The 22,087-nt window shown below is 55.1% G+C and overlaps 6 protein-coding genes across 6 annotated transcripts; 3 read left to right on the top strand and 3 right to left on the bottom strand.

Annotated features, from left to right (window-relative positions):
- Window positions 1-1,735: 1,735 nt before the first annotated feature.
- UV8b_02909 (uncharacterized protein) lies at window positions 1,736-4,277 on the top strand (the record flags this gene model as incomplete). The annotated part of the gene is made up of 4 exons (XM_043140407.1): window positions 1,736-2,641; window positions 2,752-3,670; window positions 3,771-4,147; window positions 4,230-4,277. The coding sequence occupies 4 exons, from the start codon at window positions 1,736-1,738 to the stop codon at window positions 4,275-4,277; spliced, it is 2,250 nt and encodes a 749-aa protein (XP_042996341.1).
- A 1,305-nt stretch (window positions 4,278-5,582) lies between these two features.
- On the top strand, window positions 5,583-7,429 carry UV8b_02910 (uncharacterized protein; the record flags this gene model as incomplete). The annotated part of the gene is made up of 2 exons (XM_043140408.1): window positions 5,583-5,732; window positions 5,903-7,429. 2 exons carry the CDS (start codon window positions 5,583-5,585, stop codon window positions 7,427-7,429), a joined length of 1,677 nt encoding a protein of 558 aa, XP_042996342.1.
- A 759-nt stretch (window positions 7,430-8,188) lies between these two features.
- On the bottom strand, window positions 8,189-10,807 carry UV8b_02911 (uncharacterized protein; the record flags this gene model as incomplete). Its single annotated transcript, XM_043140409.1, has 2 exons — window positions 8,189-8,804; window positions 8,877-10,807. The coding sequence occupies 2 exons, from the start codon at window positions 10,805-10,807 to the stop codon at window positions 8,189-8,191; spliced, it is 2,547 nt and encodes an 848-aa protein (XP_042996343.1).
- An 810-nt stretch (window positions 10,808-11,617) lies between these two features.
- On the bottom strand, window positions 11,618-12,037 carry UV8b_02912 (uncharacterized protein; the record flags this gene model as incomplete). The annotated part of the gene is made up of 1 exon (XM_043140410.1): window positions 11,618-12,037. One exon carries the CDS (start codon window positions 12,035-12,037, stop codon window positions 11,618-11,620), a length of 420 nt encoding a protein of 139 aa, XP_042996344.1.
- Window positions 12,038-12,963: 926 nt separating this feature from the next.
- UV8b_02913 (uncharacterized protein) lies at window positions 12,964-13,524 on the top strand (the record flags this gene model as incomplete). The annotated part of the gene is made up of 1 exon (XM_043140411.1): window positions 12,964-13,524. The coding sequence occupies one exon, from the start codon at window positions 12,964-12,966 to the stop codon at window positions 13,522-13,524; it is 561 nt and encodes a 186-aa protein (XP_042996345.1).
- A 289-nt stretch (window positions 13,525-13,813) lies between these two features.
- UV8b_02914 (uncharacterized protein) lies at window positions 13,814-21,812 on the bottom strand (the record flags this gene model as incomplete). Its single annotated transcript, XM_043140412.1, has 2 exons — window positions 13,814-20,360; window positions 20,431-21,812. 2 exons carry the CDS (start codon window positions 21,810-21,812, stop codon window positions 13,814-13,816), a joined length of 7,929 nt encoding a protein of 2,642 aa, XP_042996346.1.
- Window positions 21,813-22,087: the final 275 nt, after the last annotated feature.

Raw genomic sequence — 22,087 nt, forward strand, 5'->3', positions numbered from 1 at the left:
GTAGGCGGTTCTTTTCTGCTCTCTTCCATGGCAACCGCTCGCCATGTTGCATGCCGATGTCGACCTCTCAGTCGAGGGGCAACAAACCACCAGATGCAACCAGCCTGGTTGGAATTAGCAGCTCGTTACAGGTACCTTCTGAGGTGCTGCGTGCTGCGTGCTGCTCAGTGTCTATATGAGGTACCTACCTAAGGTAAGTGGGTACGGAGTACATGTAGGTAGTCTGGCTGGTGCTTATCCTCGCGAGCCTCGCACTGCCGGGTCGGCAAGTCTCGCACCAGCCACTGCTGCCTTCAGACCTTCAGACTCGGCGCTAAGCCAGGGCCTGTCGTGGCTCGCAACCAGACAAGACCAGGCGTCGGTGGACCCGACTGCATTAGGTACATTCCTAGTGGCCCTTGGTCCATGCACGGGTCTGGTACTTCCCACTCACCCGTGCATCCTGCCTAGGAAGGTACCTAGGTACCTGCTACCTGAGCCAATGCATACAAGTCCGTCCTGCCGTTGTCCCCCTTCTCCTCGCTCCCATCATCAACAAATCCTCGTTTCGACTTGTTGACCTTTTCTATTACTTCCTGTTCTTCTTTCCTTTCATCCCTTTCGTCCCCATTCCCATCTCTCCTTCTTCACCAGTCACTCATCCGAGCCCCCTCTTCCCCTTGCTAACCACCTCTCAGCCCACTTCCGCCAGCGCCCCAAAGAACGCTTCTGGTTGCTCGTCCAATCCTGGCGTGAACCCCCTTTCTTCTGCTGCGTCTGCGTCGCTCCCGATCCGATCCCTCTCCCTCGGTTTTCCATCAATTTGTTTCGCGTCTTTCTTTCTTCATTTACCTTGGCGGAATCACCTCTATTTACGTCTCTGAGCGCTGCATTACATCTGTCGACGATTGCACAAAATTTCTTCTCCCCCCTCCCCCTCCCCTTCCACGTGGTCCAACTGCTTGGTCTTGGCCCAAAATATCTCGCCATTTCAGTCGAGTGCATCAGCACATCTGCCTCCACAATTCGATCGATATATTTCTGCACAAACTCTGGTGCCTTATCTCTGCTCCGGCTCTCGGTCATTGCGTAAAACCAAGACAACCCCTTCGCAGCTCGATTCGGTCGTCGTAGCTGCATGCTTTACTCTTCACCCAGCAAGCTGGAATAAATTCTGCCGCAACGCCCTACCCCGAGGATTTCCTACCGTGCGTGGCTCAATGACTGAGCTTGCGTTGTAGCGAGCCAAGAAGAAAAAGAAGCGTGGCAAGGAAGAGATCACTGCTACCAGTCGAATTGAGAAATACCTGGCCCCAACACACTCGCTTTATCACACGCTCGTTCCCGATCGCTTGGGCGTCCTTCTGATTCCACTGTCTGTGCAATCATTCGTTTTCTCTCCACCATAATCGTCCAGATAGATCCTTTCTGGCATCGTTCGCTCTTCTCGTGTTATCATAGAAAGACATACAGATAAAAAGGGAAATTCAGGAGAAAAAAAAAGGGGAGAAAGACGACCACCCTTCGGATCCGGCTGGCGTCCAAAGATTGAAAGTTCCATCGATTGCAAGACGAGTTTATTCAACCATACGGCCAATTTCTCCCTTCCCCGCTCCCTCTTTTTTTTTTTTTTTTCTTCTCGGAACCTTGGAAGCCGTGTGCGTCTGACAGAATTCATATCTAGCGTGGGCTTGTGCTTACCTGTTCGAAGCAATCTTTGTGTGTGAAAATACTCAAATCTCGGACTGGAGGAATAATGGCTGCATTGGTTCACACCTATCCGCAGCAGACATCTACGACCGCAATGCTTCAAACTCGCCCTTCCTCGAACGGTGCCATGCTATCAGCAAGCCAATCACACGGCTCTCAGCAATACAACATGGGGGCCTCACAGTCTCCTAGGTCTGCTTATCAACAAGGTGGACCTAGAGGAAGCTCCATTTCCACGCAACCGTACGCCTTCTCTAGCACTCCAAACCTCGGCCAAACTCTATCCTGGCAGCAATACGGTGCATACAGAACAAACCCTTCGCCCACGGTTCCGCCTCCCCAGGCGTATGATGCGGCCCCAAACCACCGTTCTGTCATGCAAGGCAACGCGCCTGTTTATTTAAGCTCGTTTGGAGTGAGTCACGGTGGCTCGCGAGATGACTCGGCGCTCCCGCTCACCCGAAATACTGCGCCGACGCCCCGTCCGCACTCATTCTTGTCCGTTTCAACCCAGCCGTCATTCTCAGCCTCCACCAAGCAGACTGGGCCGGATCGCTACAGGCGCACGGCAGGTGCGCAACCCCCACACCATGGTCGCTCTCATAGTTCCACGCTGCAACCCAGCCCTTCGATAATTCCCCCAAGCCACATGTCTCAAGCAAACCGCAGATACTCGGCGTCAAACCTCACCGGAAGTCAGGGCTTGATGTCGGTATCGTCCATGGACGACTTGATGCAATTTAAAAGGGCGGGCCAAGAGGATGCCATGCGCGCCCATCGACGGAGCGTGCACAAGAGCGAAAACCCCGAACTTGTTAAAACGAGGCCAATTTCGCGGGAGAGTGCGGACGCCAACAAGCAGACTCGAAACACGCGATTAAGCCCTCACTCACGTAGCGGCAGCACAGAGAGTGTATCGTCGACTCGCAGTGGGCACTCGAGACCATCTTCTGTAAGTTGAGGGGATTAAATCGTCTTTCTTGGTGACTTGAGTTGGGCTAGTTTATTAGCTTGGAGGCTCAACGCAAGTCATGTAGGTTGCTAACAATTAGCGTCATGCAGGCGACCAACCGCGCCCCAACATGCAACCCATCTCCACTGTCCAGTGATGAAACGCCTGGCAAGAACGATCAGCAGAAGATGTTCAACATCCCCCCCCGGGGCTCTTCATCTGATGTTGCGAAGCGCACCCTCAACTCGTCTCCTTTATCCAAGCCGGCGACGATGGCTAATGAGCACGGTGAAGATGGCTCCTTGCCTGTCGTTGGCACTGCGACCAACCAGGAGTCACCGGCAGTCAAGCAGCTCGCGGCCCTGAATCAGAAAGGAGGCAAGGGCAAGAGCAAGACGTCTCGATTGCGACGGGCGTTTTCCTTTGGCAGTGCCACTGAATTTCGCAAAACTGTGGAGGATGTTGACAGATCGGAGCCATCTAGACTTCACAAGAAGCCCACGCAGGACGAGGCATACGATGCAGAGCAGGCTCGTATTGTGCGGGCACAAGAGGCTGGCGGCATTGGAAACAGCATCTACGGCGGTCGGTTCTTTGGCTCCACCGACAACTTATCCATCTCGTCGACAGCCTCTTCAGCATCCATCATGATTCGCAAGATGGGCAAGGGTATGAAGAAAAGCACGCGGTCTCTGGTGGGCCTCTTCCGACCCAGGTCTATCATTGGGGCCACCATTGACGAAGCGACGGCTCCTCAGTCAAGCAGTCAGGCCATTGTTTCCATGGTTACTGTCGAGGCAGAGACGCAGCGTGTCAACGTCACACCTGACCCTCACGCAGCCAACGGAGGCACAGGCTTCCCTCACCTCGAGCGGAACTCGATGGACGCGGCGCAAGTGACGGAAACTGGCGCCGAGCGACTGGGTAGTTCCTCCGGGGAACAAGCCGCCAACAATCGCCAAAGCACCCTTGGCCCCGAAAGCGAGAGGGCAGAGGCACTGGCGGCGGTTAGGAAGGGTATTTTGAAGCGTAAGCAGCCGCCACGACCTAGGGGTTTATTTTTTCTCTCTTTTTTTCTTTTCTGAATTGCACGGGGCACGCACAAGACTAACCCAGGGGTGATTTGCAGGATCTGGGAGCCCCTCGGTCAAACCGGTAGAGGCAACGTCCTCGCCTGAGCTCGTTCTTCCCGTCATTCCAGCTGTTGCCGACTCCCCGATCTCGAGTGCCCCTAGCACGCCGAACGATGATGCTCTTGGTCATAGAAGGACCGGCTCCATCGCAATCGGCGGCGAGGATTACTTCATGTCGGCTTTGCGGCTCCGTCGGGACAGTCAGTCGGGCACTCCGTCCGCCAAGCGTAACGCAACCTTTTCCCCTCGCCTCATCTTTTATGATACATGGCCAAGCCAGGAATATGACAGACGGGGCGAAATCGCTACCTGCAACAGGCTCACTCCACTTCTCGCACAACAAATCAAGGAGGAACTTAATTCGTTCAAAATGGTTGGTAACCCCCCCCCCCCCCCGGTCTAGTCCATCGTCGACAGGTGGGCAGTTGCAATAGTCTAACCGGAAACTTCGATAGGAAATGGAGGTGCACGAAAACTCCAAGATTTACACACACTTTTTCTGACGGCAGCAATACGCAGAGCGACTCATTTCTCCAACGATGAGGGCCGTTTTGGCACCCAGAAGGCCATGTATTCATTCACATTTACAGTTGTCGGCGTTTTCAGGGACAGCATGGTAAGGTGTCGACGGCGTTTTTGTTTCTCTCTCTTTTTGTTTCATTATCTAGGTTGCTTGTTTCATCTTTTTTCCTTTTTTCTTTTCGCCACCCAAAGAGGGAAAAAAGTTACCGAATCATTACGTCTTGGGGCACTCGTTTGAGAGTCACATCATGGCATTAATACTACCCACACGCCATGGAACGACCGTGTGAGATGGGAGATGTTCCGGCCAGGCTTTGCGGTATGGGAATGGGTTATGTCCATGCAAAGGAAGCATCAAGTCAAATGACTTGCAACGTGTTGGCCAAGGAAGCATGTCTTACCTCGACATGACAAGGAGCGTAGTGGCAGGTGTATTGATGCCGGCAGGAGCGTAAATTTGCACAGCGATTAGTGTGGAAAGTTTGAATGGACTTTTGCATTGTCGAGCCATTGTCGAGCTGCATTGTCGAGCATAAACATTCCGCTAGGGTTGGGGTTTAGTTGGGGGGGGGGGGGGGGGGGGCGGAGCGGGACTGTCTTGTCCGTTGGCATGTGTGGGGACAACATGATTAGCATATCATTGTAGCGTCAATTGCATTGACTATTTGCCTCGTTGGTTTCTGCGGAACGGCCGAAGCTGGGTCGACTTGATGATGATGGAGGTGAGGGAGGTCGGGTGGTGATTGTGGTGATGGTGGTGATGGTGGTTATGGTGGCGAAAAGAGTCGGGTCGGCGGGAGTGGCGTAGTAGAAAGACGGACGAATGGCTAACTTAGGTAATGAACGAGGGCTAGTCGCGTGGTGGTGAAGCTCAGCTGCGCTGCATATTCGCCGTCGATTTCGTCTTGAATTCGACGTCTTGATTCGTCGTCTTCGTTCGTTCGTCCGTCGTCGTCGTCGTCGTCTTTTTTTTTTCCTTTTTTTTTTTTTTTTCGGTCGCCGTCGTTGTCGTGGTGGGGGGCGGTCAGTGGTTCTGGCCTTGGCTTTTGCTTCCGACTTCTCCACCCACTCAGCCAAAAACCCTTTTCAGCTTTTCTTATCGCCGTCATCGTCATCGTCACCGGCTCCGTCTCCGTCTCCGTCTCCGTGCAAACCGGCTCCAAGTTGGTTCCTTTATGCTGCCAATCCGGCCCTGGGCGCGCTTCTCCCGTCGTCTGGGCAGTTTCACCTTGCATCGGTCCGTCAGTCGACGACGCCTGGCTGCGCCGCGGCTGTTTCCAATGACGATGGCTTCGCAGACGCAGACGGAGACGCAGACGCTGCGGGCTGCGTCGGATGCTGCAGGCCCGAGCAACAAGCTGCACGGCAGAGCGTTTTACGAGAGCATAGGGAGCCCCAAGTTTGTGCTGGCTCCCATGGTGGATCAATCCGAGTTTGTCCGTCTTTGGGTGTCTTGTTGTTTTGCGGTTTTTTTTCTTCTTTTTCCTCTTTTCCTTTATTTTTTTTTTGGTTTTCCTGTTTTTCGTGTCTGTCTTCTTTTTCTATCAAACAAACAATGGGCTACACTATAGGCTAACTCGACGACTTTGTTGGAGCGACCACGCAGGCTTGGCGCATGCTCACGCGATCCTTTCTCACCGACCAAGAAAAGAAAAAGATGCTCGCCTACACGCCCATGTTCCACGCCCGTCTCTTCGCTCAGGACGCCAAGTACCGCAAAGCGCACTTCCAGGCCCTGAAACCCGATTCGACCGAACCGTGGCTCGACGGAAACCCTGCCGTCGACCGGCCGCTTTTCGTCCAGTTCTGCGCCAACGACCCGGATGCTCTGCTCTCTGCGGCACGCCAAGTCGCTCCGTACTGCGACGCCGTCGACCTGAACCTGGGCTGCCCCCAAGGCATCGCCCGCAAGGGCCACTACGGCGCCTTCCTCCAGGAAGACCAGGACCTGATATTCCGGCTCATCAACGTGCTGCACAGGGAGCTCCCCGTCCCGGTGACGGCCAAGATCCGCATCCTGGAATCCAGGCAAGAGACCCTGGCCTATGCGCGAAACGTCCTCCGCGCGGGGGCATCGATCCTGACCGTGCACGGGAGGCGGAGAGAGCAAAAGGGCCACCTGACCGGCGTTGCCGACTGGGGAACGCTGCGCTTCCTGCGGGACAACCTCCCCCCCGAGACGGTCCTGTTTGCCAACGGCAACATCCTGCGGGGATCCGACATGGAGGAATGCCTGGCAGCCACCGGGGCCGACGGCATCATGAGCGCCGAGGGCAACCTCAGCGACCCGGCGCTCTTCGCAGCAGAGCCGCCCGTGGGCCAGGGAGGAAGGGAGTACTGGCGCGGCAGGGACGGAAAGGGCGGCTGGAGAGTCGACGCCATCACAAGACGCTACCTGGACATCCTGCACAAGTACGCTCTGGGTGCCGAGCCGCCGCCGAGACGGCCTCTGTTTGTCCCGGGCGACGACGCGTCTTGGCTCCAAGAGAGCCAGCCCAAGGAAGCGGGAGCGGGAGCGGAAGCCGGAGCGGAAGCCGGAGCGGAAGCCGGAGGGGAAGCCGGAGCCGAAGAGCCTGCCAGGAAGCGCCGCAAAAAGGACGCCCACGGCGGGCCGGCAAGGCGAGAGGAGCCGTGCCCCAACCTGACGGCCATGCAGCCACACCTGTTCCACCTTCTTCGCCACCTCGTCACCAAGCACACCGACGTGCGCGACATGCTGGCCAGGAGCCGCAAGGACGGCATCCAAGGCTACGAGCGGGTCCTGGACGCGGTGGAGCGCAAGGTCGCCGCGGGCATTCTGGAGTACGAAGCCACGGGCGGCCGCAGCTTCGAGGAAGAGCTGGAGAAGCTGGGCGACGCCGACGCCGACGCCGACGCCGCCGCCGCCGACGACGAGGGCCAGAGCTCCAAGGGCACGGTGCGGAGGTGCAAGAGGCCGTGGTGGGTGGCGCAGCCCATCGTTCGGCCGCTGCCCAGCGAGGCCCTGGCCAAGGGGGCCATCCGCCCGAGCAAGAAGGAGCTGCAGGCCCAGGCGCGAGCCAAGGCCGCCGCCGCGGTGGCAGAGGGCCGTGTCGAGAGCCGGGCCGAGACGGTTGCCGGCGACGGCGGGACTGGCAGCCGAGTAGACTTGTAAACTCACTCTTGCTTTTCAAGATTCTTTTATTGCATCTTTACTATTTTTTTTTTATTTTTTTTTTTTAGCAAGGGGCGATTGTTCTTGGGGCCTTTTTCACGGGATAAGGATGGCATGTACACACACAGACACATGGACACATAAACACATGTGAAACACATAAACACACAACTTGTATATACATACAGTGGGGTTGTTCGCGCATTATTGAACACCTAGGTTTACATGTACCCGGCCCCCGCGGGAATCAGGGTCGCCAACCCCCCCCCCCGATTGGCTCGTCGAACCGGCCTCGGCCCCGCCGCCCGTCCCTCCGCCACTGCCGCACCAAAACCCACCAACCAAAGTAAACAAGTCCCCCGGGCGCGCGTCGGCCCAACCTGCCTGGTCTCGTCTCGAGGCTGACGAGCCGCCCTCGACGTGGGCTTCACCAGCGCCGCATGCGCATGTCCGCCCCAACGGCCAGCTTGCGGAGCGAACGGTCACCCCCAGCGCCGGTCACGAGCCCACGTTGGGACAGCACCGGGCGTCGTCGCGGCTTGGATGCATGCTGTCCGACACCACTTGCCGTGGGCTATTGTGCGAGCGGGGCCGCGAAACATGCGGGCAAAAGGGTTGTATTTATGTTCCCGCTGGATAAGGCGTACGTAGTACATGTGCATGTTGATGCACCTCCCTTTCGGACCAGACTCCCACCACGCTCGACAGCAAAGGGAAAAAAACAAAAGGAAACTTAACCCCCCCCAAGTAGTGGTGATGCTAATCACCGTGCCGGCCCTTTTTGGCCCGGGGCAGCGACCGCGACGCGCTGTCGCTGCATCTCCTCTTGGCGGCGGCCGGACTTGGCCGTCTGCTGCCTCTGGGCTCGCCAAAGGATGCTGATGCTCCGTTTCTGTATCCCCGCCGGGGCGGCCTTGCATTCGGGCTTGGACTTCTGCTCCGTGATGGCGAGGGCGAGTCTCGCCTTCTTCCCCGGCCGGCGGGAGACGGGCTATCCCGTGCGCGTCTTCTGGGGGACGGGGACCGTGAGCCGTATGACGACGGTGGTCGTCGGTAGCCTTGGCCGCGGTGGCTTTGCGGGCGACCGCTTACGGAGGAGCTGTTTCGCCGGCGGGGGGATCCAGGGCGGTGCGTACGGGGTGAGCGAGCCCGGCCGCGGCCGCGGGGAGGGGGGCTGAAAGACTCGGAATCTCGTCGTCTGCGCGGCGTCGGCGACCGACTGTACGAGCTGTACGACGCGCTGCGGGCGCCTCGGCCTTTCCTGGGCGCGGGGGATCGCGATGCGCTGCCGGATATGCGTCTCCTTCCTCGGGCGGGGGAAGCCGAATGCAAGTCCCGGTTCCGTCTTCGCCCGGGAGGCGTGCGAGATCGCGCGCTGTATGAAGCCGATCGAGGGCGAGGGCGAGAGCGAGAGCGAGAGCGAGACGACCAAGGCCGCGAACCCGACCGCGACCGCGATCTGGTTTCGGCAAAAGTCCGCGTCATTCCTCGCTCAGACGAGGCGCGCGAGACGGAACGGCCACCGATCCTGCGAGGCGTTCTGGATCGGGAACGAGACGAATACGACGAGCCCGTGTGGGATGAATAGCTCGATACAGAGTCCGAGTCCGAATCGTCGGCGGCCGCCGGCGCCGGCAGACCCGGCTTGGGCATGCTCTGGAGGTGCTCCCGCATTTCCTCGGTGAGGGCGCCGAGCCCGATGCTGGTGAAGTAGTTGATGGAGAAGCGCACGTTGCGGGCGTTGTCCTTGGGAAAGAGGCCCTCCACGCTGGGTCGCAGCAGCTCGTCGGTCAGCCTGGCCTTGAGCCGCGGAATGCCGATTTCCTCCACGATGCCCTGGAACAGAATCTTGATGAAGATTCGGCTGCTGGACGTGGTCTCATCCTCGTTCAAATGGATGACGGAGAGGCAGTGCCAGCCGATGGAGTCGACGCCGAGCATGTGGCCAAACAGCTGCGCAATGTTCCTCAGCTTGTTGTTCTCGTAGCGGTGAATGGTGTCGTAGTACCGCGCAAAGGACTGCTCAAACAGGTCGCACCACAGGCGGTTGACCCTGGCGATGCGTTCGCCAATCAGGCCGTAGAATTTGGTGTACGTCTTCTCCTGGGAGCAGCACTCGACAATCATGGACGGCAGCTCGGGTTCCTGGCCGGCGGGAAGGTTGATCTTCATGAGCTTGTGCACTGCTTCCTCGAACCCGGCGCTGGACTGAATGGTCAGGTAGATGGTTCGTCGCAGATTGACCAGGTCGGCATTGGACCGGTCCTTGATTTCCATGGCCTTGGTCTCCTCTTCTTGCTCGTCCTCTCCGGAGCTTTCCTCGTCATCGCCGTCCTCCTCCTCAGACTCGTCGTCGGTCCCTTGGCCAAGAATCTCAGACTTGAGCTTCCCGTAGGCTGCCTCGTTGTCTTGCCACTCGGGATCAGGCTTGAAGACGTTCAGGCCGTCTTGGACGTCAATCTCGCCGTCGAGCTCGACCCGGTGCGTGATCTGGTCCTCTTCCTCGACGAGATCCAGCTCCTCCCTGATGGCGGGGTTGTCCTTGAACTTGTCCTTGCGGACTTGGAAAAGCACCTCAATCATGTATTGCGTTCGCTTGTCGATGTCGGCTTCGTGCAGGATGTTCCGGAACTGATCAAACACGGCGACGGAAATGGACGGCTGCATGTCTTCCAGATACTGCCCGACCTCGCGGCAGAAACCGACGGCAATCTCGACGCTGTCATCGGTCGGCTTGTGGAGCAGCAGGAGCAGGATTTGCCCGGCCAGCATCTCATGCTGCACCTGCTGGTTGATGAGGTGAGCCAAGAACGTCGTTGACGAGAGGCAGACGGCCTTGTCGTTGCGCTTGAAACCCTTGCGAAACTGCATGACCAAGCGCCTGATGAGCAGCTCCCCGACCTGGGGCAGCTTGGTATTGACGATGGCTGCCATGGCGGCGTAGACTGGGGTAAAGGGCAGACTGGCGGCCTGAGCCTTCATGATGGATCGGCAAAAGAGGCCCCTCCCTCGGACCAGGTTCTCTCCAAAGAGCTCGGGGACGATGTGCTTGATGTTGGAGGTGTTGACCTTGTTGATGAGGCCGTTGATGCTCTTCTTGAGGGCTTCCCAGGCCATCCGCTGATATTCCTTGCTGGCTTTGTCCGTGATTTGGGCCTGCAGGGCTCGGAGCCTCGCGGGTGGGATGTAGGTTCCCCCGGACCTCATGTTGAGCAGCTTCTCGTACTCTGCCTTGGCGGCAGCCTGCTTCTCCTCGTCGGTCCGCACGGGCGGTGGCGTGCGCTCTCGTGGTTTCGGGCGGTACGAGTCCCCATCTCGCTGAGGCCCGCGATCCCGGCCACGCTCGCGACGCGGAAGTCCCACATCGGCGGAGGCCATCTTTTGCAACGTTTGATGCCGCGACGGGTGCCGGATGGATGCCGGATGGATGCCGGATGGATGCCGGATAGGCGCGCGGGAGGGGAGGGACAGCAGATAGCAGGCAGAGTGAGAAGAAAAGGTTGGATAAAGATAAAACGCGCACCGGCAGAAAGCTTGGCCCCAGGCAAGAAAGCGGAAAAACCAAGGGTGGGTCGGGTCAATGCGCCACGCGGGGCGCAGCCACACCACGCATGCGCCGCCACATCCGCACTCGGGCAACTTCAATGTTCCCTTCCTTTATTTCAGCCGACCGAACCCAACTTGGATATCCCGTCATCAACTACTCCTTACTCCGTAACTACTCGGTAGTCTTTGGCCGTCTGTTGTTGTTCTATGCATTGCTCCATTGCTAGTCTGAAATTTACAGCCCGTACCGTGTCGCACATCCAGCAACCACTCCATCTACACGCAACCGTCCTTTCTGTTGGAATGAAAACCCAAACGCTCTCCTCGTCAAACATCATGCTCCGCCACCCGCTTCTTACATCAATCGTCGTCTGTCAGTCTGCGTCAAAACGGCTTTTGACCAAGACTGCCGACACGTCGGTCAGCATCTCAACCTCGGTCAAAGCCTGCGATGCCTCAGGTGCTTACATGTTCCCTTCTGGCGTAAATCGGCAAACATCAAAAAACCTGTAGGGCTGCGAGATTCCGTACGCCGTGGCGCACCCGACGCGAGTGGACGTGGACCACATGCACTGAGCTGCTCAAGGAGTATTTTTTTTTTTTTTTTGGTTTTGCATTAGCACGATCTCCAGACCGACATGATCAACCCCCGAGCGTCGCGGGGCTCTTCTTACACCAGTGCAGCCATGGCTCATGCCCCGTCATGATGGGCTGGTTGTTGTACAAGTGCTCCTGCGAGAGCCACGCGTGCACTGCTGCCTGGAGCGGGTTGTCGTATGCCACATCGCACTGCCCAGCCGTTTGCTCGTACAGGTTTTCCCCTTGATTTGGTCTATACGCACCCTGCGCGTGCTCAAACGGCCGTCTCCCGCTGGCCATTTCGTTTGCCCAGAGCTGGGCGTACACTGTCAGGTTCGCGTCCCAAACCAGCGGCTGCACGCCTTTGGCTTGGCGAGCTTGGTTCACGATTGCCAGGGCCCGGATGGTGTCGCCGCTTTGTGCAAGACTTGGCCGCATGCGCTGCACCAGGATCAAGGTGAGGAATCCCGCGGAGAATTTCATCATGGAACGGAACTTGAGTTTAGGGGAAATCCAGACGGGATCGGAACGGAAACGGAAACACAGCGACGACTGGATTCTTGGCGGGTTGTGCACTGTTGGAGGAAGCCGATTCTCGCGGGTCAGCAAGCATGGTGGGCAGAAGCAACCGAGTGCAACAGCAAGGCTTCATTTCATCTTGCTCCCCAAGCAAGATAGTGGAATTCTCGGATTCCGTCTTGACTTGCTCGAGGGCAAGTCATTCTCAATCAAGGCTTCCGTTTTAGGATGCATGCTCTGTCTGGCCCTGCTTGAGGCAGGCACGACTCAGCACGACTCACAACTAGCACCGAGTCAGCGAGGCGACTGCCTGCCCTTCTCGCGAAATGAATGCCATGTCATGTGCCCATTCGCGCTTGCCAAGTACTGACATGTACCAGACACACGCTCAGGCTGTCAACTCAGGTAAACCAAGATGCCCAATGGCGCATCAAGCTCGTACAAAGTCTGATTGCATTTTCTGGCCCATCAGCTCTCGCAATAGCCATGTGCTGTGCAGCAACTATACTCGCCTCTCGTGGTATGCTGGCTACATAGGTACATCTCAACATAATTCTGACGCTGTTGCCACTGCCCTCGGACCGGGTTTGTAAGTTGGGCAAGAGGTACCTTAGGTACCTCTATGTACCCTAGGTATGTACCTGAAACATACGGTTGTACTTTGCTGCAGAGGCTGATGTGGGCCAGGCACTTGTCAGAATCCTCTGTCATGTGACAGCACTCACCCAATTGCCAACACCCCAAGCAAGCTGCTCACGCGACGTCAACCAACCATTCACAACTCTACACAACTCTACACAACTCCATCCCTCAAGCTACAGACAGACCCTTGCCGAACAAAACCTGCATTCTCTCCCAATTCCAACCGGGACAACGACCTCCCCCTCGTCATGGCAGCCCGCCCAACCCGCCTGCTCACACGACTCGTCCGCCAACCGCCCCGCGGCCCGCATCCTCGCACCACCTCCTTCCTCGCTCCACCCTTCGTCACCCCCAAGATCCGGCCCGCGTCTCTCCGCGCCGCCCACTCGATCCCTCGCCCGCCCAGGAGGACGACCCCCGAGGCGCAGCCCGGCGCGCCCGGCGACGCTCCCACCAGCGAGGGCCGGCCACCGCCCCCGAACCCTGCGTACTACCAGCTGTCCTTCACCTGCCTGCCGTGCGGCCACCGATCGCACCACAACGTCTCCAAGCAAGGTTACCACACGGGCTCGACCCTCATCACATGCCCTGGCTGCCGCAACCGACACGTCATCAGCGATCACTTGAACATCTTTGGGGACAGGAAAATCACCGTCGAGGACTTGATGAGGGAAAAGGGCCGGCTGGTGAAGCGCGGCAGCCTCGGGGAAGACGGCGACATTGAGTTTTGGCCAGAAGAAGAGCAAAGTGCTCGGCAGGGCGGCTCGGGGAACAACGCCGTTTCGGATAGAGAAGATCATGCAAGGTGAAACGATTTGCGCGCAAACTGCGCTGGCGTCTCTCCACCCACCCCCGTCGCGTGTCGTGCGCCATCATCCGAGGCTGGAATTACTGCTGTTGACATGTATATCTCGACGAGACCTCGCCCTACCAGTCTTCATGTTGGTTCTACGCATACATCGGCAGCACCACTTCTTGCCGGGAAATGCGACATGTCGGAAGCGTCAAGGGATATTCATATATGTGTCTATATATTTATGCTCAAGTGACCAAAATAGCCCAACCCAAAGTCAAACAACAACGCCGTGCCATGCCAGCTCACCACCCCTTGTAAGATTGCCTCGCCACCTTTTGCTCCTTGGACCGCACTTTTCTCCTCTCCTTGTTCTTTTCAAACTTCTTCCTCTTCTCCCTTCCGTACTTCTCGGGCTGCGTGATTGCCTCAATCCTTCTCTTGCTATTCCTCTGATGCCTCCTGGCCTTCACTTCTTCCCGGATCCCTAGCAGGACCTTGCTGTAGACGGCGGTGCCAAACTTCTTTTGCAACGAGTCCATCATGATCTGAGCTCTGGTCTTGACCCCTTCAAGCTTGGTCTTGAAAACCTCGTCGTTGCTGAAGGGGGCCGCGATGGATGGATCCGTAAGCTGCTGCAGTGGTACCAGGATCGTCTTCAGACAAGGTCGACCCGACGTGTTGAACACGCGGCGGCATACCGTCTCCAGGACCTCCATGGCAGCCACCTTGGAGTTGATGGCTGAAGATTTGGGCGGGATCTCCCGTCGCAGAATGTGTGACAACCTCCAGAATAGGTAATCCACGCCTCGTCTTCCCTGCGCAGCCGCATCTTGGTCTTGCTCGCCGGCCTCCTCCTCCAAATCTTCTTCCCCAACCTCCTCTTCCTCCTCGGCAGCCAACACTGGGAGACTGGTGCCAAGGAAAACGGTGGCTTGTACTAACTCGTTGGCCAATGTCTCCTCGACGTCGTTGCTGTTCAGGGAGCCGAGAGCGAGGCGTATGAATCTGTACATGGAATCCAGGGTCAGAGTGAGGCCGTGTGAGCCGCTGATCGCCTCTCCTGCAAAGGCTTTGGTACGTTTCTTTGCAAAGTCAGTCAGGTAAGAGTTGAACGACTTCACAGCAGCCAGCTTCACAGACGGTTGAGAGTGGCCGAGATACGATGCGACGTCGGCCCAAAGCTCCTCCCTGGTCTCGGAAAGTGCCTCTTCCGGCAGGATCGTCGTAAACAGTCGAATAACACCAAGGGTCGTCTCAACGAGCTGGACATCCACGTCCTCGACGTCGTCGGTCTTGAGAACGGCTGCAGCCTTCTTCATCACCAGTCGGCAATCCTTCCTGTTGCTTCGAGCATCATCGTGGCCTTCAAAATAATAGCCAAGCATCTGGAGAGCTAGCCTCTGCACTGATGAGTTGTCCTCCTTGTCCAGCCACGTCCGCAGCAGTGCGAGAAACTGCTGTGTACGTTCTCTGTCAGCTCTTTGGAAAATCTCCTTCATAAGCTCCCCTGCAAATAAGCGACACTTTTCGCTGTCGTCATTGGCAAGAACAAGGAACAAAGGTAAAAAACAGGTGGCAACTATCTCCTGTACGAAGTCGTCAGACGATTTCACCAACAAAAGGTGGATAGTCTCCATGACGGATAGACGGCCTCCTTCCCGATCGTACTTCAAATTAGCCACAATGAAGTTCAGCTGTTTGCTCCATCGTGCCTTCTTTTGGGGGTACTCCCGGATGAACTGGAAAAAGGCGCCACGAGCCAAGTCCCTTGTGTCTTTGTCATCATTGATAATCATGACTGTGCCAACGTGATCCAGTGTGTCGTAGACAATGGCCGTCTCGACTCGACGATCCATGACAGAGCGCAAGAAGTTGAAGGTGACGTGTCTGTAAAGGGGCTCTGTAAAGTCGTCCTTCAGCTTCCCGAGTAACAGGTCAATGGCAGCCTCCTTGATGGCCACGTCTTTGCGTTCGCGCAATAACACGGCCAAGAGTTTCAGCGACGCCTGCGATAGTCCCGTCTGCGTGGACGTCGACTGGGAGACACTTTTCACGGCTTCCTTGACTGCGACCTTGTAGAGACTAACCCCAACCTCGGAATCCAACGGAACCTTGACGAGGACTGCCAGAAGACGGAAAGCAGATATTTTGACTTCATCCTCGCCGTCTACAATGGCGTCGCCTATGATTGGGAGAAAGCCTGCGACGTTGACGGTTGTCCGCAGATCGTCATGCTTTTTGAACATTGAGCGAAGAACGTCAAAGGCGAACCGCACCATCTTGTGAGTGTGCTTGGCCGTGCGACCACGCTCTCCACTCTTCCTCGCTCCTCTCTGGATCAGATATTTTCTGACTCTCGGGTCCATTTTCTGCAATTCTTCGGGCTTCTGGCAGCGGTACGTGTCTTGGATGATCTCGTAGCAGAGTACCAACATGTCCCGCGAGTCGGCAGCAGGGTTTTGCAACAAGCCGGAACTGATGCGTGCCATTAACCCATCAATCTTTCGAACCATCTTCAAGTCCACTTTTTGAAGCAGGAGCGCCTGCAGCGGCCTGACAAGGTGAATCAAGTGAATGATGGACGCGTTCTTGGCAATTAGTTCCATGGAATCCTGACTTTTACTGCTCTTGATTTCCTTCATTTGGTTGGTATAGCCTTCAGCATCCTTTTCTTGCCCAATGGTGCCAAAAATGTCGTCCATGATAACATTGACGATTGCTGGCAGACAATGATCCAAGTCTCCGGGGGCAAAAGTCGGCACGGTAGCGGCCAAGATGGAGTGCATTGTATAAGAAAGAACGTGCAATTGATAGCCTTTGGTGAGAGCACCGCGCAACTCTCCGAGTATGAAGCCTAAAAATGATGGCCCCAGGACTACAGCAATCTTCACCAACGTATCTCGGGCCATTTCACGGGATTCCCAAGCTTTGCTCCGAAGAATGTGGCAGATGTCTGTTAAAACTCCTGCTAGTTTCTGCTCCATTTGTTCCGATGGCAACAACGTCAAAAGCTTCACAACGACAACACCAACCGGGACACGGTAGCTGACTTCGGATTCGTCCTTCTCGTGCAAATGTTTCAGCAGCGGGGGAAGGATGTAATCCACTATATCGACAGACAACTTGGACATTTTTGGTACCGTCTGCTGAAGTCTCGATGAACTTGGAGAAGCATCACGACTGTCGAGGTTCATGGCGTCACTCTTGTCGCTCTCGGAAGACGACACCAATGCATCCACAAATATGCCCAAAAGTCGAACAGTCTGCTTTTGCATATCAGACCTGGATTCAACGTAGCTTATGTACCGATAAAGCGTTGTGCGGTAGTGATTCCAGCTCAACGATCGCGCCAAGCTGCCAATCGTGGTCGTCGCATTCGCCCCAAGACCGTGGTCATCGCTGCCATCGACACGGCCGTAGATGAAGTGCTCAAGCAACGGTATGAAGAACTGCCCCAGGTTCTGGCTGCCCATCTGCTTCGCGGCATTTGCAGCTTCCAGCGTTCGCAGCGCCTCCAACTGCCTCGACGTGGCCGGACTGAGGATATTGAAGAAAAAAGAGGGCTCGGCGGTGTCTTCATTGCGTTCTGTTAAAAGCCCACAGAGGTCCGCAACCGGCTCCCAGTCCGGCATTACGGTGATGAGAAAGCCCATGACGCGTAAGTACTCTCTCCGAACGGTTTCCGATGACTCTCTGGAGCCAGAGTAAATGGCAGGCAGCAGTACTGTTCGCAATAAAGAGTCAAACATTGGTTTCAGGGCTTCAGACTTGCAGTCAGCTGCATTCTGAATCAAACGTCTCATACCATCGGCAGAGTTGGAGGATAAGATGCCGAATTCTTCGTCCATGCCAATGAAGAAGACGAGGTTGTGAGCGATTGGCAGCCACTGCTTCGGAGTCCAAGGTGTCACTCGAGTCGTTGAGATTGCATTGAAGGCCGCAAGTCGCCTGTCGTAGTCAGGTTCATCAATGCGTGCCTCTTTAAAAGTGTTCAGCTCGCTACAGAAGCTAGCGACTTCGGCAACTTCAGCATCCTGCTTCGAAATTGAGATCATCGCCTGAGACAAAGACTGACGATTCTCTTGATCTTTGAAATAGCTGAACAGCGAAGCTAGGGTATTGTATATCTGGTCTAGCAGTTCCCGATCCTTGGCTGCGTCAGGCAAGGCAAGGAAGCGCTCCACGATGAGGAGAATGCGACCCTTCGTCTTTGGTCTCACTCGTCGGGGAGGTTGTTGCAGAAGAAAACTGGACATGCGAATGACTGTTTGAGAGCTGCCCAGGTCCTGCAAGACAGGAGCAAGAGCAAGCACAGTCTCGACGCAAGACTCGAGGAGTTCATTGCTGAGGTTACTGTAGTGCAATACGATGGTGATCTTTGACAGAATAGCAGCGGCGTTGGTTTCCAGAAGCTCAGCTCTTATGAGCTCATTAAATTCGGATTCGGTTGCCGGGGCTAATGCAAGCTTCACCAAGTTTTGGAACATGTTGAGGATGAATATCTTGACCTCATCCTTTGTCTTCTCCATGGAGATGCAGTCGAGAATGCTGGGCAAAACCCCTCGAAATGAGACATTGTTATTCGGGCCAAGAAGCATAGCCGCCTTTGGTAACGCTGACCAAGTAGAGAATAATTGAAGCATGGCGGAAACGCCTTGCGTCGTTTCGGCAGCAAGACTGTCAAGTCTGGGAGCCACAACTTCCTCGATTATGAGTTCTTGATAAGGGTCCCACTGGAATTTCTGTGCGTTCTGGAAAAGCGCCGTAATGCACTTGATACCCATTGAGCGTGCCGTCTTCAGCAACGATAAATCGCTCGTTTTCCCGCTGCTTTGCTCGTCATCCGCCTCCGCGCTGGCTGGCTTGGAGCGAAGTTGTCTAGACGCATATACAAGACAATAGAGCACGGAGTTGACTATAATGGTCATGTATGATTCAACGTGAGTTCCCAACTCCGAAATGAGAGCCGACATCATGTTTAAGAAGCCGACCTGCTTTCGTGTTGTTATCACGGGTTCGCTGAACAGCTTTCTCTGTTGTGCCTTTGGGCCGATGACTTGAACATCCTTCAACTTTCCGGCGGCGATGTCGAGGAACTGCCCCATGTCATGGACCGACAAGTTCCGGAGCACCGCAAGTCTCGTCGCTTGCATTCCGTTCTTGCCACTGGCTGCACCCTTTTTTGCAATTGTTCGACCATAGAGTAGCCTGAGCAGCACTGGCATTAACTCGGCGCGATGCTCCGGCTTGATAATGTTATCGTCTTGGAGAAAAACCGTCAGTTCATTTTTGAAGCGGGCTTCATCCAGGAGATACTCGAGATTCTCCTTGTAAGCATACACTCCATCCTGTTTCCAAGTCAAAACGGCTTTCAGCGCCAGTTTCTGTACTTCGCTGTCACCGTTTTCCAACAGCAGTAGAAGCGCATCGTACACTTTTTCATGTTGATATAGCACTTTGGGGTTGGTAAACTGCGCAAAAATTCCAAGAATAGCTTTTCGGTCAGCTAGAGACCAGTTTGACGCTTCGTCTCGTGACGAATCTTCTGGGGATGCGTTATCAACATCTTCTTCCTCAAGAGCCCAACAGAGAAAATGAGGTACAAGTTGGCGGGAGCGCTTTTCGGCAACGGCAGGCACAGCGTTCAAAACTCTGAGACTTTTGGATCTTGCAGTTGCAGGTATTGATGCCGCTAGGTGTTGTTTTGCATCAAAATTTTCAAGTAATGCATTATCCGCCTTCTCGGTCAAGTCTAAAATGGCAATCGCTGTCCGTTCCAGGCTCCCCAGTGCCGTGCATTCAAAATCCGTATAGATTCGCCTGTTGCTGGCAGTGCTACCCGAGTTTGGTGGTGTCCATCTCGTAGAGGGATGACTGATCCACAGGAACGCAATGCTGGAAACAGCCTCTTCGCCCATCTTGGACTGGCTTAGATGGGCGAGGCTTTCGACCGCTACATCCCATATTGGAGAGAGATTAACTGTCAATAGACCAAACAGGTACCTAGGAATTGCATCTTTTAACCAGGTGGAAGAATGAAAGGTAATGTATTGCTGGCCAATCTTGCGCACAAGCATTGCGATGACTCTGGTGTTTTCATGACTCAATGGGGTCTGTTCGATTTGAAGCATTATATCCACGCATTCAATTGTTGCCTCTGCGTGACTCAACTGCCTCAGCAGTTCCAACGAAACGAGTCGGATTTCATGATTCGGACAACTCAGATTTTCGACCAGAGACTTGACGGAGGGGTCTTCTTCTTCGGTCGTATAACCGTTGTCAGCAACTGCATCTGGTCTGTCCGGGGTGCAAAGACTCTTCTGGTCTTGTAGGTATGCCCGGTATGCCTCCAGAAACCCGACTGACCGCACAAATCGGGGCACGGCAGCGCGGAGTAAAGGACTTAAAGACGCGTCGCTGATGCCGGCAGCCTTGCTCATCCGCAGATAAGCGCAGAATCCCTGGCTGATAATGAAATGCACCTCATCAGACGCCAAGGATGACGAAGGTCGAAGAGCCAATTTCAACTTTCTGGACAGCAGCTCCGCGATTCTGGCATTGGTCGAAGGGTGCACAGAAGTAAGTTGCAGAAGCTGGAGCAAGCCGGCATACTTTGGCAGGCACCTATCTCGCCACACTTGTGGATCCTTGTTGTATGGCCCACGTTCAGGAAATGGCGAGATTTCAAGTCGCTCGAACTTGGATACGATTTGGTCTTGCCAGGCCTGGGGAAGCCGGCAGCAGTCCTTCTCGCCAAGAGGCGGGAAAGCTCGATTTTTGATCATCCGAGGAAGCAGCAGGCATAGAGTGTCCTCATTCTGACCTTGTGACCAGTGAGCCGCAACATATCTTACAGCATTGTTCGTTAGTTTGAGTTTAGAGGGCGAGAGGTCTTCAAGGTCGCATATAAAAAACTCACCTTTGAAACTCAGTTCGGAACAAACTGCCAAATCGGTTTGCGTCAAGGTCGCAAAAATAAGCACAAAAAGAAATAAACCACGGCATGAAGGGCTCCTTCGTAAACTTTTGAGTAAGAACCGAGATATGAGGCAATAAAACGTCCATCGGAGCGTGGTGCCATATGATTGCGAGTTTGACAATGACGGAGCTCCACAGTATGTCAGCTTGGTCTTGCCGAACCTCTGCGGCGCCATCACCTGTGATGCGTAAAGTATCGATGGATTCCCGAACAAGTCCATCCCAGCTGCGGAGTCTAGAGCCTCTCCTCACTCCAGCCAAAACACCAAGGATTCTGAAAGAGGGCACAGTTCTCCATGTAGCCTTCTCATCTACTACTTCAAGTCTTATACTTTGAAGCTTGGCCAGGATTTCATCCATCAACTCACCCATTGAGTCTGCAGTGGCATGATGGACAACACTGGTCAGGACTCCGCAAATGACGTCCGTCCAGACTGTGTCGCGGGCGAGTTCACGTTCGTTCAAAGGAATGGCATCCACAAGGGCGCCGAAGACAGCGCCGCCAACTGAGTGAATGGTGTTGTCGGCTCCCTTAACAGCCTCGGCAAACATGGTCATGATTCCGTCATTGTAGAGGGAAAACTGGCCATTCCCAACCATAGTTGCGAGGTCGTCTCGTACACGGGCGACGAATGATGTGAGAGCGACTTCTCGATGAGAAGGAGCGGCTGCCTTTTTGACCAGGAAGCTCATGGCTTCGGCCGCGAAACGAGCGATATGTTGTGGATGCCGCGAACGTCCAAGCAAAGGCGCCATTAGATCGTACGTGGGTCGCAAGTCGGGAACGAGGAGTTTCGAAAGATATTTGAAAAGAAACGCCATCGCACCAAACGTCCACTCAATTACTTCTACATCTTGAGGCTTTCCGGCGATGGCGAGAAGCAAGTTTACGCTTTCCAAGTAGTACTTTTCGAATCTGACGCCAAGATCATGAGCGAAGGCAGTCAGGAGGTCCAGCAAAGGCTCCAACGCATCTTTATCTTGGAGCGAGATATACTGGACCAGGAGGCCCATGATCTTGTCTTGGAAATGTAGGATTTGAGGGAGACTTTCCGACAAGGGCGACACTTCTCGTTTGAAAGACGTGAACGGCTTCGATATATTCAGTTCGCCCCATTTGAGGAGACCATTTTGAAAATACGACGTTGTTGTCGAGAGATCTTCATTGTCGAGATCGTGTCTTCGCACTTTTCGCAGCGGCTGCAACGAGTTGAATTTCGCGATTTTTGTAGAGAAGGATTCCCATCGATGTTTTTTTTGATGAGGTGTTGAATACTTATTTTTCCGCACTTTTTCAATGCGTCCCGAAGATTTGGACGACATAGCGGCGGACTTGAATTCCGACGGGAAAAGAAAATGGCCCAAATATCAGAAGAGGAAGGGAAAATCCATCAGTCAACGCGGGGAAAACCAAGTTCAACCAAAAACCACTGAGTTGCCGCCAAGAACTGCAATCATTTAGATGCAACTTTTTTGGCGGCTCATCCACGGCTATACTGATAAAGAAGATAAGAGCCCCCACTCAAGCTTTTAAGCAGCCAATGAGTTTCCTAGCGCAAATGCAAACCTCAAGCCAGCCAAGTCCCCGTCACCTCCGA

This window comes from Ustilaginoidea virens, chromosome 2 (assembly GCF_000687475.1).
Source record: "Ustilaginoidea virens chromosome 2, complete sequence".
Lineage (NCBI taxonomy): Eukaryota > Fungi > Ascomycota > Sordariomycetes > Hypocreales > Clavicipitaceae > Ustilaginoidea > Ustilaginoidea virens.